Source organism: Heloderma suspectum, chromosome 2 (genome assembly GCF_057233095.1).
Source record: "Heloderma suspectum isolate Gila_16-S chromosome 2, 16-S_ref, whole genome shotgun sequence".
In the NCBI taxonomy this organism is placed as follows: domain Eukaryota; kingdom Metazoa; phylum Chordata; class Lepidosauria; order Squamata; family Helodermatidae; genus Heloderma; species Heloderma suspectum.
In genome coordinates, this window is record NC_139459.1 from 95,193,637 (window position 1) to 95,211,961 (window position 18,325).

The 18,325-nt window shown below is 42.9% G+C and overlaps 1 protein-coding gene across 4 annotated transcripts in view; it reads left to right on the plus strand.

The window, feature by feature from the left end:
* Nucleotides 1-4,894: 4,894 nt before the first annotated feature.
* TLE1 (TLE family member 1, transcriptional corepressor) overlaps nucleotides 4,895-18,325 on the plus strand; it is an 88,881-nt gene continuing 75,450 nt past the window's right edge. For 2 of the 4 annotated variants that reach the window (XM_084834237.1, XM_084834235.1), the window contains exons 1-4: nucleotides 4,895-6,173; nucleotides 6,989-7,089; nucleotides 9,121-9,184; nucleotides 9,560-9,604. In XM_084834237.1, the coding sequence (XP_084690363.1) occupies nucleotides 6,150-6,173; nucleotides 6,989-7,089; nucleotides 9,121-9,184; nucleotides 9,560-9,604 (234 nt within the window). In that variant the 5' untranslated portion in view covers nucleotides 4,895-6,149. The remainder of the gene's footprint in view (nucleotides 6,174-6,988; nucleotides 7,090-9,120; nucleotides 9,185-9,559; nucleotides 9,605-18,325) is intronic. The other 2 variants (XM_084834238.1, XM_084834236.1) reach the window with 2 other exon arrangements.

Below are 18,325 nucleotides of genomic sequence, written 5' to 3' on the forward strand. Positions count from 1 at the left end.
TATTTACGTAGGCTATTACGGCCACACACAAAAAAGGAACGCAAATGGCGTAGTGGCTGCCATTCGCGTTCCCTTGGTTTTTTTTGCCGTAATAGCCTACGTAAATATTTACGTAGGCTAAAACGGCCAAAAAAAAAAAAAAGGGAACGCAAATGGCGGCCGCCATAGCCGCCGCCATTTGTGTTTGCTGTTGTTGTTTTTTTGCCATGATAGGCTACTTAAATACTTACGTAGCCTATCACAGCCTCTGCAGGGATGCAAATGGTGTCCCTGCATTAGCTGTGATAGGCTACGTAATTATTTACGTAGCCTATCGCAACTATAATGAAGAAGCGAATGGCAATCACACATGTGGCCGCCATTCACAAAGCAGCGCAAACGGCAGCAGGTAAGTGCTTTGTTTCACATGCCTTTCGGGGGGTGGGGGTGGGGGCTTCTTTCCGCCATGGATTTCGGGGGGCCTAATGCACTGGCATTCAGCCTCACCGAGATCCATGGCAGAATTCTCTGACATCCCTAATGGGGAGAGACTGAAAGAACTGGGCATGTTTAGCCTTGAGAAGAGAAGACTGAGGGGAGATATGATAGCGCTCTTCAAGTATTTGAAGTTGTCACAGAGAGGAAGGCCAGGATCTCTTCTTGATCATCCCAGAGTGCAGGTCATGGAATAATGGGCTCTAGTTACAGGAAGCCAGATTCCAGCTGAACATCAGGAAAAACTTCCTGACCGTTACAGCAATCAGACAATGGAGCCAATTACCTAGGGAGGTAGTGGGCTCTCCCACACTGGAGGCATTCAAGATGAAGCTGGACAGCCATCTGTCAGGGATGCTCTGACTTGAATTCCTGCACTGAGCAGGGAGTTGGACTCAGTGGTCTTATAGTCCCGTTCCAGCCCTACTGCTCTATGATTCTTTGAATATCTTTCCAATCTGTGGCACATAGTAGATACTTTAATGTATCTGTTGCCTGTTATAAAGGGGACGAACTTAGTTGAGCCTTGGTTAAGTTCCCAGAATTGATGGAGTTATACTCTTTAATCAGTACTGAACGTTCACTGTAATTGTGTATTTCACTGCTACAATATATGGCACTCCCCAGTTTCATCACCTAGCATCTGAGGCAGTGGTTTTCAAACTTTCCACAATGACTTATCTTCTGCTGCATCGCTGCTGTAAAACATTCTGGTACATGACATACTCCAGGGATAGAGAATGTGTTTCCCTCGAGATGTTGCTGGCTTACAACTCCCATCACCCCTAGCCAGCATAGCCAATTGTGGGGGATGATGGAAGCTTCAGACCAACATCTTGAGAGCCACGTGTTCCCCATCCCTATTCTAGTCAGCTTATAAAGAGTGCTGGCAAAGCCTATTGGGGCTCATCATTGCTTTGTATGCACTGAAAGTGCATGCACCCTGGAACGGACCCAACATTCTTCTGCAGCTGCGCCCAGCAGAGGAAGCGCAGTAGTGGTAGATGTCTTTTAAAGAAGCTTGTCATTGTGAAACCCATGATAAGCTTCCTAGGAACCCACAGTGCAACTTGAAAACCACTCAGCTAAGCCATAACAGGTTTAAAAATGAATTAACTAAGCTTTGTATTACTTGTATGGCACTGTAAATACATCTATTGTAAATATGCAGGCAGGGATCCAAACCACTGCACCTGGTGTTTCATAGGCATGCTGGGGCATTTTGTCTCCCTCTTCTGGCAGCAGCCCCTGGGTTACCCAAGAATCCCCACCCACCACTACCACCACCACCTCACACATATGCACACAAATACCAATGACCAGAGAAGTACCCCAGGAGGCACAAAGAGCTGTCATCAGAAGAAAAAAAATGAACCACATCCCTCCACAGAGTGGAGAGGACTTGGCCAGCGTAATAACAACAAGGCACGAACAGTGGAATTGTGCTAGGAACTGGAAAAACTAGAATTCATGCTGCTCAGAACTTTGGCCTATGTGCATGCCTGAAAATCACGTGCAACCTATTCAAGGAACTAATAACATGCTTAAGTTATGAACCAAGTCAGGAACTTTGTGAACTTTGTTTTAAAATGCTATGTTCTTTGCAAGATCTCACTGGACATACACCAGTGGACAGACTTATTTCAAGCTCTGTGTTTGCCATTTTGGAGCCTTTTACAAAAAATGGAGGAACACTGATATACATCTGACCTGCATCATATGCATCTACACTGTAAGGCATGGTGAACTGTGTGAAGGTGCCTGGTAAAATTTTATTTATTTACATTTAGTAAAGGGCTCCTAAAATAGATTTCTCTAGGCATTGTGCAATATAATTTTTAACTGATAACAAAATAAAATACAATAAAATCACCACATAAAACTTATAGACATAAGAACATAGCATAAAATATAATACAGATGCAAAAACTAAAACCATCATGATATACAGGAGTTAAAAAGACATCACAGGGACTAAAATAGAATGTCTTACTAAAAAAAAATTGACAATACTTGACAGAACAGAAAAGCCTTTGCCTGGTGCCAAAAAGACATGTGCCAGGTGAGCTTCCTGTGGTAGAGCATTCAAGAACTGCATGGCTACCACCTAAAACATCCTCACTCCACCCCCTCCTTTTCTCTCTCTCCATGTTGGGAGAGGCCCAGAGTGCCATGCCTCTTCTATTGTGGCGAGAGGGACTTGATGGGCACCAGGAGGAGTTCCAGATGCTGGCCAAGTCCCTGGCTTTGCATGGAACCCAGAGCCCCTGTGGACACCACATACCACACTAAGCTTCTCTGCTGACACCAGGGAGAGCGACCGCTCTTCCCGACATCGGCAGAGTCCCTGGCTTTGCACAGTGCCTAGAACCCACCCTGTGCCATGCAACACTACCCTGCCAGTGCTAGAAAGAGCAGCTGCTCTTCCTGACACCAGCAGCATCCCCCACTAGCCATATCCTCCTGTTATCTAGCGGGCTAGATTAGGCCCATGAGCTGGGAATTTGGCACTCCTGCTCTAGTGTCACATATATTTTCATCTCACCACCATCAGTCATGGAGTTTGTGTAGCATTAAACCATATCATATTATACCGGTTTAACAAGTTCTCCCACTTACCAATTGTGAGTTAAATGCAAGTGCAAAAATACTGCTTTGGTAGAGACTGAGTTTTAAAGAGATATAACTATTGGACATTGCGACAGTCACAAAATCAGGAAGCAAGCTGTTGTTAGGTTATAAACCCTCTAGGCAGGAATGGTGTCAGTTTTGTGCACTAAACAGATGTTATGTATAGATAGTGATGAACTGTAGTCAACTTGATAGTCTGCAATCCTGTACCCACTTACTTGGGAATAAACCCAACTGAATACAGCAGGACTTATTGGGATCGTAAAGGATTGTACTGCACAAGCAATACTCAATAAAATTCTGACTTCATAGGAGCATGTGGTGAATTCCGCCACTTATGTTCATGAACCCATATTAATGGACATTTTAGGCAACACATCTACTAAGAAGTTATCATTCTCCCCCAACAAAGGACAACTTTAAAAAACAACTGAAGATAAGTGTAACTTATTGCTAAGGCCAGTTTCTATAAATGAGACATCAATGGGGCCAAATCAACTTCGATCCAAGAACTGTGCCTTACTGTTTTGTAAACTAGGCTATCAGGCTGCATTTTTAAATATACACCCTGGGCGGTCTCGCTAAACAACAATACAGACCTGAAAAAAAAAACAAGCATTCTGTCATAGTTTTATGAAATGCTGTAGACAGAAATCATGTGAAAAGGGCCATCCAGAATGCCTTGTGGCATTTGGTAACACAGTTCTTTTCTTTTACATTGCGATAGATTAAATCAAGTATGGGGTTTTGAGCCTACCCTATCAAAAAAATGGTCTTTTTAAATTATTGGTGGCTTAGCCACTGCCTAAATTCCTCTTTATCCCATGAATAAGACTTTCAGTGTGTCTGCCTGTGGGCTTCTCAAAGTGGGGCATCGTGATGCTGTATCTGGAAGTTTACACAGAATGAGGCAGCCTGCATTGAGATTTATTTTTTTAATTGCCCTATAGATGGGCCTAAAAAACAAGGCCGCCAGCCAGCTAAGAATCTTGGACCAACTGTCTCCTCAATATTAGCTAAATATATTGAAGAGTAAGGAAGGCTACAAAAAGTGGCTCATTGCTCTTTATGGCCACATTAGCACTTCAGTTCACGCACTCGCCCTTCTGACAAATTAAAGAGAAAACTGTTGTGAGGCGAGGCTACATTTTCTGAAGCCCTAGAGAAGAGTTGTTCTGAGGAAACTTTGATACACATCGCTATGAACACACCATCCTCCAAGGCAACATCATGGGCCCTCGTTCGTCCATTAGCTTAAACAGGGCAGCATCTATCTGACTCTCGCTACTGCCTGTCCTGTACCAGGGATGCATTATTTATCTCCCTATGTTATTTTCACAGATTTCTGGAGAGCGGGGCAAGGTAAAGGAATAATAATAATATATGAGAGAGAGAAAGAGAGAGAGAGAGAGAGAGAGAGAGAGAGAGGCTAGCATAGCCATCTCTCTCTCACTCACACACACACACACACACATTCTCTCAACCCCACGTTACTTTGATTGACAGCTCAGCCTCTCCACTCTCCTTCTCCCCGACCTTCCCATTCTCCCTGCCTGTCTGAGTGTTCCACCGCCTCCCATTGGCTCCCTCGGAGGGGTCCTGCAGCCAAGCGAGGAAGGCTGCCTAGCGAAGACGAAGGGAGGGAGTGCGAAGGGGAGGCGATGCCTACCCAGTATCGGCTGCCATTGGTTTGATGTCACAGCCCCACGTTGGTCCTTACGCAGGCGATTGGGCAGGCGCCCCTCCTCCCCAACTCTCGGGGCGGGGCCAAGAGGCTGGTTAGCTCGAGGAGTGTGAAACCGCGTGTTAATGTAACCAGCGCGGGCGGATACATTGTGTCCCGTTTATTGCGATCCCGCCGCCGCCGCGCTAGGGTGTGTGCGTGTGTGTCCGTGTCCCGCGGAGTTTCCTTATTACGCGCCGATCTGGCCTCCATGGAAGAAAGACCCTGGTGATTACTCGGGGAGGGGGGAGGAGAGGAGATCGCCTTCTCCCCGACCCCTGCCTGGATGTTTCCTCGAGGGAGCCTGGACAGAACTTTGGCCCGGGATTGAGCAAGACCGACGGCGGAGGGGAGAGACGAGGCCGCGAGCAGCCGGCCTGGGATGCTGCGGTTGAGAGGGCGCGTTTTCCGATCGGGGCTCTGAGTGTGGCGATCGCCGTGTTCTGTCCGATGCGCTGCGGGCCTGCGGAGGCAGCGCGGGGGTTACTACAAGGGGGAGCCGTCCCTTGATTTTTGCCCCGTCTGCGGTACTGGGTGGCTCCGGGGAGGGAAGGGGTGGGGTGGCGGCGGCGGCTTTTCTTCTGCAACTCTCTGAACGAGGAGGGGGTGGATTTCCCTCTTTCCCAAGTCGGGCTGCTTCGCGCGCACGATCCAACTCCCCCCCCCCGCTCCGCCCCATTCCCCTGATTTCTTTCCCCGTGTCCCGTGCGTGACCTGGCCTTGAATCTTTCTCCCGGCTCCAGGGCCAGCGCGGCCTTTTGTGCTGGGACGCCTTCGCGGTGGCAATCGGGCCCCTCCGTTGGACCGGGCACTTGACTTAGTTGGATTTCCCCCTCGGATCGAGTTTTTGAAAAGAGCCTCCGCTCAGGCTTTCTGGTCTCACAAGTGCATCTTGCAAGTTCTAAACCGGCCGAGGAAGGGGAGTTTTTTTTTTTTTACTCCCCCCGCCCCCGGCGGAAAAAAAAAAAGCCAAAGGAGCAGCAACGGCGACATCGACAAGGAGGATCCATCCCAATCCGGACGTCTCCTGCGGCCCCCTTGCCTGTTCACGTCCCCGGTGACTTTCTTCCCTCCCCTATAAAAGCTCACAACAAAGGAAGCGGCTGGGGTCCGGCCGGAGGAAGGCGGCGCGCGGGCTGGAGGATGACCCTGCAGCTGAGCCGAGAGGCTGAGTAGTGTGCTCCCCGCGCCTCGCCCGCCCGCCCGCCTGCCTGCCTGCCTGCCTGCCTGCCTGCCTGGTGTTTTGTTTTCTCGGGCTCTGTCAAATTCAGGGATCGGGTCGAGAAGTGAGCCGCGAAGGAGCAAAGCAGCAGCCAGAGCCATGTTTCCTCAGAGTCGGCATCCCGTAAGTGGCCCCCTCCTTCTTTGGCCCCGATCCCCCCTCCCACTCCACCTGCGGGATGGGAGGCCCGCTTTGTGCGCCCCAAGAGCGAGCAGTCTTGCTTCGTGGAGGGAAGCGAACTGGCCGCTTCTGCTTGCCTTCTGCAAACTCTCTTGGCCGTGCTGAAAGCGCGCTTGGAATTGGGTGCAGGCGCCCCCAGCCAAGGCCTGGGGAACTTCTTGTATTCCTGCTCCCCCTCGCTGGGAACGTTTGAAAAGCCTCCCTCCTTTCCCTTCCCTTGACCCACCTCCCGTTGGGGGGGAGCCTACTCCTTTGTTTACTCTGGGGCTTGTTTGTCTACCAGCCTATGATGGCGGGGAGGGGTTGGCTGCTGCTTCTCTTCTCGGCTTTCTACCCCAGGGGTAAAATGAACCATGGCTGGGGTGGGGGGCAGCCAGTGTCTCCCCCCCCCCAGCATCTTGTTGATTAAATTAAGTGTGTGAAAGCAAGCATTTTGGCTGAGCATTCCCAGCATGTTGCTTTTGTAAAAAGCTTTTTTTTTTTTTTAAAGCGAGAAGAACATCAAGCATGTGCCGATTGGGGGTGGGGGACACCCCTAAGTCTCCAAGAGCGCGTTTAACACCAGTCCTGACTTCCCCGACGCCACATGGCCTCGGTCAGGTCAAGTGGCAGTCATCTGTCCTTAGCACCTGGGTTGGCGGGTTGGCCAAAGTTACCAGGGCCCTACTAGTACAGAGATGACTTCACCTCTTATCTGAACGGTTTCTTTGCAACTCGACTTGCTTTTCTTTCTCTCCACTCCCTCACCCCAATTCCAGACGCCACACCAGGCTGCAGGACAGCCCTTTAAGTTCACCATCCCAGAGTCCCTTGACCGAATCAAAGAGGAGTTCCAGTTCCTCCAAGCTCAGTATCACAGGTGGGTGTGGCCTGGTCAGTTCATTGATCGTTGCTTTCCTGGGCTCTCTCTGGAAGCCTCTTCTCTGTTGGGGATTTGAGGTCACTCTATAGCATGCTTGTTCAGTGGAGTGTGTGTTGCTTCTGCAAAATGTACTTAATATTTGTGCCCAGGTGGTGGCGTGTGGAGTCAGTTTAAGGCCTGTCACTCACTAAACCGGTGTGTGTGTGTGTGTGGCGATCTGACCATTGTTTTTATTTGTGTGTGTTGCCACAGTTCAGGTGAACTTCTTTCTCTTTTCCTCCCACCCCCAGAATGTGCTTTCAGAGCTTCACAGGAACTGTCAATATTTGCTCTGGACACTTTTGAAAGAGTTTGAGTTGACATTTGGTCTGCCAGTGTTCCTGTCCTCATATTCCAGCATTCCACTACAAAATGATTGAAAAAAATATTTACAATTTTGTTCTGAAAACAGAGGTATTGGGATACTAGAAACTTGCCCCCACTCCCAAGTAAAGGATTCATCTTTCTGTCTCTTGACAAAATGGTGGTTGAACACATACCGTATTCACTAAGCATTTGATTCCGTGCATGTTTACTCAGAAGTAACTCACATTAAATTCAGTGAGATGAGATCTGCTCCCAAATAAATGTGCATAGAAATGTAGCTAATTGGGCAGATGTAGTATTTGCATACATAAAAAGTAGGGTGTCGGTTGCACTACTAAGTATACATGTATCCAATAGAAATTAGTGGGACACTTCAAAGCAAATACATTTTAGGGTTGGATTGTTAGTGAATTATCTTAGTTTGTAACAAAACACACATCAACTGAGATCAAGTGTTATATAGTTTGAGTACTCTGTGTATATAGTCTTAACTCAAAAGATCAAGCCCGTTCAGAGAAGTAGTATTAAAACAGCAGTTTTAAGATGGTGTGACCCAGTCAGGTATTACAGTATTCAGCTGTAAATTCCCTTTAATCATAACAACAAAACTCAGGTAGTTGACTTTTCTAAAGGATTTGTCATGATGGCTTTCAGGATTCTATTTTGAACTAATACGCTTTAGTTGTAATCACAATTATGAGAGTTTTAGAAGTAAAGTTCAATTAGAGTTAAATAAGTGTAAACGAGTTTGAAGCAATACAGCTTGATTCTGTGATGATTACTTCTGAGTAAATCCTACTGTGTTCAGTGGGGCATACTTACAAGAAAGTGTATATTGGATTATAGATGGGCAGCATAACCCTGTACATTCAGTGGGCCTTACTCCTAAGTAAATGTGCATAAAATTCTAAATGATTTTACTTTCAATTGAAAGGCATTAACTGCTAACATAATAGTATGAGTTAATGAAGCATATATGTGATGTAGCACTCTTATTGGCATCATTGAAATTGCACTATAGTCCATATTATGGGACAAAAGTGTGTATGTTTTTAAATGAGATTAACTTTGGCAAGGACAAGTGCATATCTGTCATTGGGTTCTACTGTATGGTACAATTTGAAATGGGTTTGTTACTTGGTCAGTGTTTTTCTTTTTCTTTAAAGCACTTTATAATCCAGTACTAGATAGAAATATACTTCCAGTCCTGAAATAGTATATAATTTGAGATCTTCCTTGCTATTTTAAAGTAATTGCTTAGGAAGAACATGTAAAGAAGAGTACAGCTGCAATTATTCTTAACTCTAGTGTTTTATCTTTGTGGTGGAGGGGCTACCTTTCTTAGGCCCACACTGGCAAGAATGCTGGAATTGTACTTCACAGCCATTTCTAACAACCATGTTTTCCTGATATATGCATAGTTTCTATATACTGTCTGAACAGTGTGTGTGTGTGTGTAATTTGATCTGGATAGATATTATGTACTCTGCATATTTGAGCATGGTCTTCTGTATTAAAGCAGTATGCTAAAGCTTCTCCATATTTACACTGTAATATCCTATGACACTTTCCCAAGCTAGTTTCTTTTCAGAATGCAAATAGAAGCAAATGCTTGAACTGACATACTTAAGAATACCTGTTGTTGTTTTTCTATCTTCCTAGCCTTAAATTGGAATGTGAGAAGCTGGCAAGTGAAAAGACAGAAATGCAAAGGCACTATGTGATGGTAAATACAACCTTGGCTGCTTTTTTGTTTAGTTAATACATAGAATTGGAGGGAGCTTGCATATCATCTAGTCCAACCCCTTGCTCAGTGAAGGCTGCAACTGCAACGTCCCTGACAGAGGGCCATCCAGCCTCTGCTTAAAAACCTCCAGCAGAAGAGAGCATACCATCTTCCAAGGCAGGCTGTTCCACTGTTGAACAGCTCTTAAGACATTTGTCCTAATGTTTAGCTGAAATGTGCTTCCCTGAAATTTTCACCTATTCGTCTAGTTCTGCGCTTTGAAAGAATAGAGAACAAGTCTAATTGTCATGTGTGCATGACAGCATTGCTACTTCGTGTTTGTTTTTAACATACCATTCTCCCCTTTATTTGCAGTACTATGAAATGTCATATGGATTAAATATTGAAATGCACAAACAGGTAAGAAATTGATACAAATCCATATAATAACAAAATTTCTAGTGTTCTTTGATACAAGAGACTCTATGTATAACTAAAATTGCCATATAATAGATGAACTCCAAAAGCAAGATTAGGAAACAGGGTAGGTAAAATACGCAGCTCTTCTATAAACTTCCAGTTGGCTGTATAACTACTGGACTAAATAAGAAACAATCATTATTGCTGTGGTACTGTCCTGCTCTTCAACAGTGCTTCAAAGGCACTTAAAGTTAAATGCTTTCAAGGAAATGGATTTCTAGGAGGAAATTCCATGTTGGCACAACCTTGGATCTGCCTAACCAGTCTTTGATGTCCGTGCAGCATATGTTGATGGTTGCTCAAATCCTAGCAATTTAAAAGCATGAAAAGATTAGCGACTTGGAAAGCCTCGTTATGACTGAGTTTGCAAGTTCCCATAAAATTCACACTTATGGCCACTATAATGGTGAATAAAAAGAGTATTGAACTGGAACAAGGCACTAAGGACCTCATAAGAGAAGAAAAGCTAAATGATTGCTCAGCCCAAAGGACCTTCAATTGAGTAGTTATTGTCTGCCAAAGAAAGCATTAATGGCAGGGTGTAAGTATTCTGTAGATATGCTGACATCCACTTTTTCATCAAGATGCTGGTACAATAAGTCTTTCAGAAATCGATGGCCTCTTAAAAAAATTATCATTAGATGAAGTTGCACAGTTGGACACATTTCAAAGTGCAACAATACAATTCTTTCTTGATGTATATATGCTATTTCATCTAAAACTCTTGTTTCATTAAATTAAAGAGCATGGCTGACCGGCTAGGGCACAGCGAAGAAATTGATTAGTTCAGGCTTCACATCTTCAGTATATTCAAAGGCTTCCATTAAGCAAGTGTGTTGAGTGCTGAATTCTGCTTTTGTAACTTTGAACTCTTTGATTATTTTTTTACTGTAAAATTAATCAGAACGAAGAACTGCATGTTTTGGTAATCCAAAATTATCATGACACTGTGTCAAAGGTAGATACTTTTTAGCTATAGACAGTGAATTTGGTAATGCATGTTTATATTCAGAGTATTCACTCACATAAATACGGCAACTTTGAGTGTTTAGATGTATTGCTGAATTTTAGCATCATCATTATTATCCTATTCCTTGTAGTAGTAATCCCCCTATTTTTGTTTTGAAAAGATCAGTATTTCTATCAACACAAGACATTTTGTTTTGGAAAAACAAAATGTCTAAAATTCTATTTGCTCGCACTTTTTATTAAGCAGAGGTCTAAATGCAACAGCTTGTTGCAGATCATGGGTTTTGTGTGCTCAATTGGTCATACTTTTGTCTAATGTTGTGATTGACATTAAAATATCTTCTGGCATAGCTGAAGAGAATGTGTAATTTAAAGCAATGAACTGAAAACTGAGATTGCTTTAAAGATTAAACCCACAATGTTTTAAGAGCCCTGGAATGAAGGCCTCTGTTTTAGCCTTAATGTGTGTGTTTATTGTACCTGTTTTTTTTTTTTCTTTTAGTATGAATAATATAGGTAGTGTGGTTGCGGTATATTTTAAATTAATGATATGAACTACCTATATTTCTGTAAGAGCAGATTGGCAAGACAATGTTTATTCTTAGTAGGAGTTTGAAAGTTCATTATATTGTGTACAACAGTAGATAAACCTTGACTTTAACATACAGAGCAATGTAGTAGTATTCCTTTTAATTGCACAGAATTAAATCCTCTCCCTACCTGAGCAATATGTTCGGAAAAATGAGAAGTTATATTTCTCAACTCTGTCTTGATTATCTTAGACTTTAACAACAAAAAAAAAAAAAAAAGAAGAAGAGGGGAGGGAAAGCTTCCTGATTTTAAACACGGACAGTATGTTCTTAGGCATTTGGTAGAGAGTAATCATAATTCTTATTAAAACTGGTGATGTGTAGCCCCTAGGGTGTAGCCAGGCTCAAATTGATGCTTTTTGCTGGCTGATCACCAGCCTGGCCTAAGTGCTCATTATGTTGTAGAGAGGGCCTTCAGAGTTCTCATTACGTTTGACAGGAATTCTCTCTAGGGGGAAACTGGGCATTAGCTAGACTCCTGACAGGCTGAAATTATTCCTGCTTTATGGCTTATAACCAAATGCTTAGCAAGGCATCATCAGGGGACACAGAAGTTGTCATATCTGACAACATTTCTTTTTTTTACTGAAAAATGCAGTGATGGGGAAACTTTTCACCAAGCTCTAATGTTAGTGAGGGCTGTGTCCTGTGTTTTTGTGTGCATGAGAAGGCAATTGGAGATCTCTCCTTTTTCTAAATTCTCAGCACTTTAACAAAGTCAACACTGCAGTAGCTTTGCTAAAACCATTATCTAGGTTGCTAATTCAAGGAGAAAATGATTTATTGCACTTCTGTAGTTGCTCTTCAATGTTGGCAGAATTTTCCTTTTGTTTAATGCTGGATTTCATAAACTCAGCCTTGTAAATAAAAGTTTGGGGGATTCTGGTTTGTATCCTGTTCCTGAGCTCCTGCTATATCTCTCCCCGCTTGGAAGACAATGAGGGAGCTGCTATGGGCAGCTGCGCTGTGTGCTTCCTTAATGGTGGGTCTGTACTCTCCCACTTCATGAGGTTGTATTAGGGTTCTAATATACACATTACATGTAGTTAGCGCCTGATTTACAAATCTGTAGTAAACTGCTTCAACAGAGTAGCAAGGGTCTCTTAATCGTCTTCAAAAGGTACCTAGTTCAGGTATATTTTCCCAAGTAAAGTTAAGGCTGACTGTGATCCAGTTCACATGACATAACAACCTAGAGTTAACAAACCATGGGCGGTGGAGAAGGTGGGCGAGCATGTAAGCAGATTCCCACTGCCCTCTTGCTCCTACTGTGATCAACAACCCATGGTTGTTTGTCATGACATCTGAACCCTGAGCTCTGTACACAACTCTGGGAACAGAAACCCTGTGTGTATTTAATGCTGCCCCTATAATCAACTTATGTGTACTTTTTATTCCCACTTCTCATTTCTTTTGCCTTTATGGAAAAATGGGCAATATCCAATGAATTCTATTTGAAGTTTGGACTGCCTTTGAAGAGGGCAATTCCGCACCAACACCCCCACCTGTAGTTCTTTGTGGTGGTATACCACTAATTATATTTACTGGCATTTTGTTTACCAGGCACTGCATTTGTTATAACATGTGTAGGAGAGCATTTCCATGGTGAAGAAGTAGTACCATATAAATAGGTTTCTGTTGTCACTATATATATATATATATATATATATATATATATATATATAGGCTTGGATTCTGAGTTGCCCTTCTGTGAACAGAAGGGGTAGTGCCCAGTGTTGGCCCTACTTAGAGCATACCCATTGAAATGAATGGGACTGAAGTTAGTCATGACTAACTTTAGTCTCATTCATTTCAGTGGATTTACTTTAAGTAGGACTCACATTGGAGACTATCCAATGCCTCCTTCCATTTGTGGGAAGGTCTTTAATAAGTAGGGGAGATGGAATCTGCTGGTTGGGGGGAGGACCCCCATCCACTGCCCACGCTGTTTCTAGAGGGCGCATATCAACCTCCCATCCTGTTCAGCTCTTTAGTGCTGACTTTCAAGGGTCTGCAAGGGAAATGGGATATTGGCAAAATGTCTCTACACTGCCCATGAACGAACTTCCTTTCATGGGGTCTCAGAATCCAAGCCATTGTTTCCAGAATAAAAGCAGAGAGAAAAAGAAAGCAGAGGGGGGAAAGCTTTGCTTTCACTTAGCCATTAGTAATGTTGGTCTTCTATCTGGCACAGGCACAAATAGAATACTGTCTTTTCCTAAAGTTTGCGTATTTTGGCTGTGTATGTGGGATGGTAGACTCGCCTCCTTGCCAACTGTAGTGTGTCAGTTACCTGCACAGAGTTTGTTTTTAATTATTCAACAGCTGGCTTCTTTTCTAGCTAGCATCTGGGAAAGCTAAGCTAGCATTCAGTCTAAACCTGATGTAGATCCTTCTAGGAAACTGCTACAAAGCTTATGAGCTTTATGCCAGCATTTAATTTTTTTAAAGACTTTCTCATTGTGGCGGTCCAGGTTAGCAGTGGTTACTATGGTAAATTGGGTGCCAAGTTGCAGAGTTTCTTGGATCTTAGTAGGTGCTTGGGAAGCATCCTCAGTGTGTCATTCTTGCCAATCATGTCTGTTGGCCTTCAGAATAAACCAGAAGGTAAACCTTCTTGTGTGTTAAAACCCAAATTGTTTAGGTGTAAGATTAGCCTTTGTTCGGTGGCAGTCGGCCAAAGAAAGATTGATCACTGCTGAACCCACTGACAGACTATATAAACTACTACAGCGTTTGAGTTCTTGCCATCCTAAAACTTGACAGGTGGGGCTTTGTCTGCTTTGGGTAGATTGCTATGATCTCTTTGACCTGCCTTCAGGCAAGCTTGTTGCTCTGCCCTTCGACTTTTTTCTGTTTGGCCGGCTGCCTTCTCGCTTCCAAATAATTACAACTTCAAGAACGGTGCATGCTGCTTACAGCACTAATCTTCTCTTTTAAGAAACCACTCAAAAAGCTCTCTGTGTTCAAGACCCGTATCTTTTCTACCCCACTCATTACATCATCAGTAGTGGATGACTACTGGTGGATCTGATCCAGCATGGCTCTTCTTATGTTCTTATGAAGACTATAGTAATGGGCTGAACTGGGTGGCAACTTAAGAGACTTCTTTGGTTCTCCACAGCTCTTTTGATAGAGATGATAGTATTGGTCTTGTTCTCACTGAGGTGATAAACTTGAATCCAGGCTGCACTAATTCAGACTGCAGGTGGGGACTCGCATGATTGGATGCTCCTTTATAGCAAACTAGGTGTCAGAGGATAGGGTTCTAGCATCCTACATTTTGTTATACAGGGACCTTGTTTTGTAGGGAGAGCTGACCCAAGGATCCAGACTGGGAATCCCAGACCACCTGGGAAACCCAGTGTTGGGGAAAGGGCATGCAGGGGGAAAAAGGGCAAGGGCTAAGACCCCAGACCCTCACCTGCCATTTCTCTTCAAGCTGTATGTTATTTCTTCCCACCCCCCTCCGCCCCCCCATTTCAGTGTATCACTCCTTAACAAGATTCTCTGTAAACTTTCCTCATGTAGGGAGATCTTGGTAAGGGGATGCTTTCCAACAAGCAATGAACTACACACATTCTGTGGTGGTATATTCATTGGAGAGGACTGTACCAGATGCCCCTCCCAAACACTTGAATTGGTTCTTAAGATGAAAGGGGCAACCTTTTTATCCAAATGGGAAGTTTTCCATGGTTGGATATGCCTTTTGTAACTTCAGGTTAGGGGGCAGTGATAGGTTCTGCTGTGAGTGTGTAAGGAGTACTTATCTGCAGTCTTACCTTGGTTAATCAGGGTACTCTAAACAATTAAAATGATTGGAAATGATGAAAGTTAAGGCATGGCTGATTGACCATGAGCTGTGTGTTCCTTCTGGATTGGTGACAGAAACCTTTGGCTAAATGGCAGCTCTATGTAGTAAGGCTTTCAAAAATTATTGGACAGAAAATCAACCCATGGTTGTTGTTTTTTGTTCTGTTTTCAGCCTTTTGATATCTTGGGTAAACAGTCGGTCAAAGCAGCTTATGGAGTAAGGTGACCAGTCAGTGTATTGACAAGAACAGACACAATAGAAAACTGCATTAGGAGGCGAGCCATTGGGATTTGCAGTAAATATATTACTGAACACAAGTGAATTGCCAATACTGCTTGTTTAGCAGTTTGCAAGGGCAATGGCAGTATGGATTTTTGAATTAGAAGGGAAGGACTGTTCTTTCTCTGTGCTGGAACATCTAGTGGATGGCTGAGAAGAAAATTGATTTAGAGAACAAAATGCTGCAACCTCTGTTTTGTGCCATGTGAAAGGCTTCTATGGATTAGTGAGTGGAAACACAAAGGTAGCTTTCAGTTTTGTAGAAGGGGAGCAAAGCAAAAGGGTCTTTGTTTGCTGCCTGGTCAAGATGGCATTCAGCTAAGCCTAAAAGATGTGGGGTGAGACATTCCCCCCCCCCAGCTATTACAAGGGTTTCTTTAGTTTATTCCGCTTGGATTGAAAGTGCCTGAAATAAGCTGGTTATGTGAATGTACTACAATGAGCACTGTCACTAGTGCTTGTTTGTGGCGACAAGTTCAATTTTTACATTGGCCCCCCTCCCCAAAGGCGGTGCAAATTTTTTAAAAGACCAAAGTGGTTGTGTGAATAGGCTGCCAGAGTTGTCCAGGTATTGATAATGCTCCTCTTATCTATCCATTCATCTGTAACATGCATGCAGTCCTATGCATATTTACTCAAAAGTATATTGCACTAAGTTCAATAGAGTTTACTCTCAAGCAGCTATGCATAGGATTTCAGCTCTAGAGTAAGTTCACAGCTCTGTGTTTATCACTTGGGCTGGATGTGCCTGATCTTGTCCGATCTCAGAAGCTAAGCCGGGTTAGTACTTGGATGGGAGACTGCCTGGGAATCAGGCTTCTTCCATTGAGCAGGGGGTTGGACTTGATGGTCTTGTAGGCCCCTTCCAACCCTGTGATTCTATTCTGTCAACTTAGTATTTTCAACATAAAGGCATAACTTGTATATGTGAACTGGCCCTTGTAGATCAGTCACAAGAGAGCCTTTATATTGCTTTACTTTTCCCCAAGTGTAATATTCTTAAATGGAGGCAGTTCCCACATTCAGCTGATAGTCAAGAATGATAAGTCATTCTATATGATTTATGTATCCGCACTTATATTAACATTTTAAGTAAATGATCTATCAATGGAAGGAAATATTTCTGAGAGTTAGCTGAAAAATTCATTATCATTTCTAAGGGAAGATAATCATATATGTCATATTGCCCATTGTGGCGCAGGGGATAGACTAGGAGGATCTGGGTTCAGTTCCCAGCTTAATGGGGCTTGCATAGGAGAACTACTGGCTCATCAGTGCTTTTAACAAGAGGACTATTGTACACCAGTACTGAATATATAGTAAAGCACATGGCACTTACAAAAGAGCGAGGGGAAGGATACCAGAAACAGTACACAAAGCACAGGAAACTCGCACTTGCTTATACACTATTTCCTATACAGGTATTGCTTCAGGGTAGGGAATTGTATATGCCCCACATACGTGCAGTCATATGCAGCAAGTGCAGAAATACGTACACAGCAAAACCAAAACACATTATGTCAGGAATCCCCAGTTGGCCTGGAGATAAGGCAAAACAATGCATATCTGCATTCATGATATGTGACACCCACCTTTTCCTATGTGGAAATGGCACCTTTGTTGGAACCCAATCATGCATGAAGTAGCCCTGACAGAGGGCAGAAAGCTTAGAGCTTGAAAAGAAATGAAAAGATGAACAATTAACAGTCTCATCCGCTAACCAGTTAAGAGAATTAAATCTGCTTCAATCAAATTACTCTGGTTTCAGCTGACTTGTGAATCAGGCTGTGAATGACTTCTTGAGACAGACAAGACGAGCATAATGTAGTTGGTCTTCCTTCTTGAGTTTAGCATCCACTCACATTGATGCTATCCAAACAGCAGAGACATTTATTAGCTGAAATATAGTAATACATACATATGTGAATACTTAAAGCAGGGAGGAATGATACTTAATATAGCATTCCTATTATATGAATGTGCAAATCATTATATTGGTTGTGGGAGGCTGGGCAGAATTGACGTGATGTGCTGTTGTTGCAAATATATTTAGACAGCCACTGATCAACGCTTATTTGAAATGGATATGTGCTTCTGTTTATCAGTTTGAGTTTAATCTATTTGGATTAAGTTTTCCCACCCCTTTCTGCTGATGACAATATTAATGGTGACAGCAATGATAACTTGAAATATAGTTGAAGGCCACCTTCTATGGCTTTTTTGTGTAATGGTTAATATGGCTGTAAATAGGAGATGAATGTGGCTACTTTTCTAAGTCTATTACTCAGGAGGCCTGTAAACTTGATTGGCTGTTACAATTCTAGCAGAATCATTCGATTTGAGAGCAATAGAGAGATAAGATATCCAATTACCCAAATGATTTGCAGGGCTAGCCAATGTTGTCATGGAGACGTGAGTTGGAACAAATTAAATTTTAAGCAATAAAAATAATCTTAAAGCACGTCTGGGAACGAGAACATTTGGCAGTGGCACTTACCTGAATTGAATCTTAGTTTGACATGCTGTTGTTTGACATTGATATACTGTGGGGGCTTAAACTTTTTGAAATGGCACATTGCCACTGAATGTGTATCTGTCACTGCCAAAATAAGAGACTAGCATATTTAGTTTAAAATAAAAGGTTATTACTGGAAAAAACCAAAAGCCCCTACAGTTGATGACTGGATTATAAAAGTCTGGGAAATAATATATATGGTTAAATTAACTAACATAGTAAGGGTTAGGGAGGGAAGACAGCAAAATAATAGATTTACAGAAAAGTGGTCCTTATTTGTAATGTATTGGTGTAACAAGAATCAAGAGAATGTACAGCCTTTTGTGTTACTGGGAACTTCGTGATATTTGCTGGTTTTGTTGATAAATTTGATTATATTCTATATTGTTTAAATTGTTGATAATATTTCGTATTATTATTTGTTGTATATTTTTATATACTATTGTCAGCACTGTAAAAAAAATAAAAAATGTAAATAAAATAAAAGGTTAATA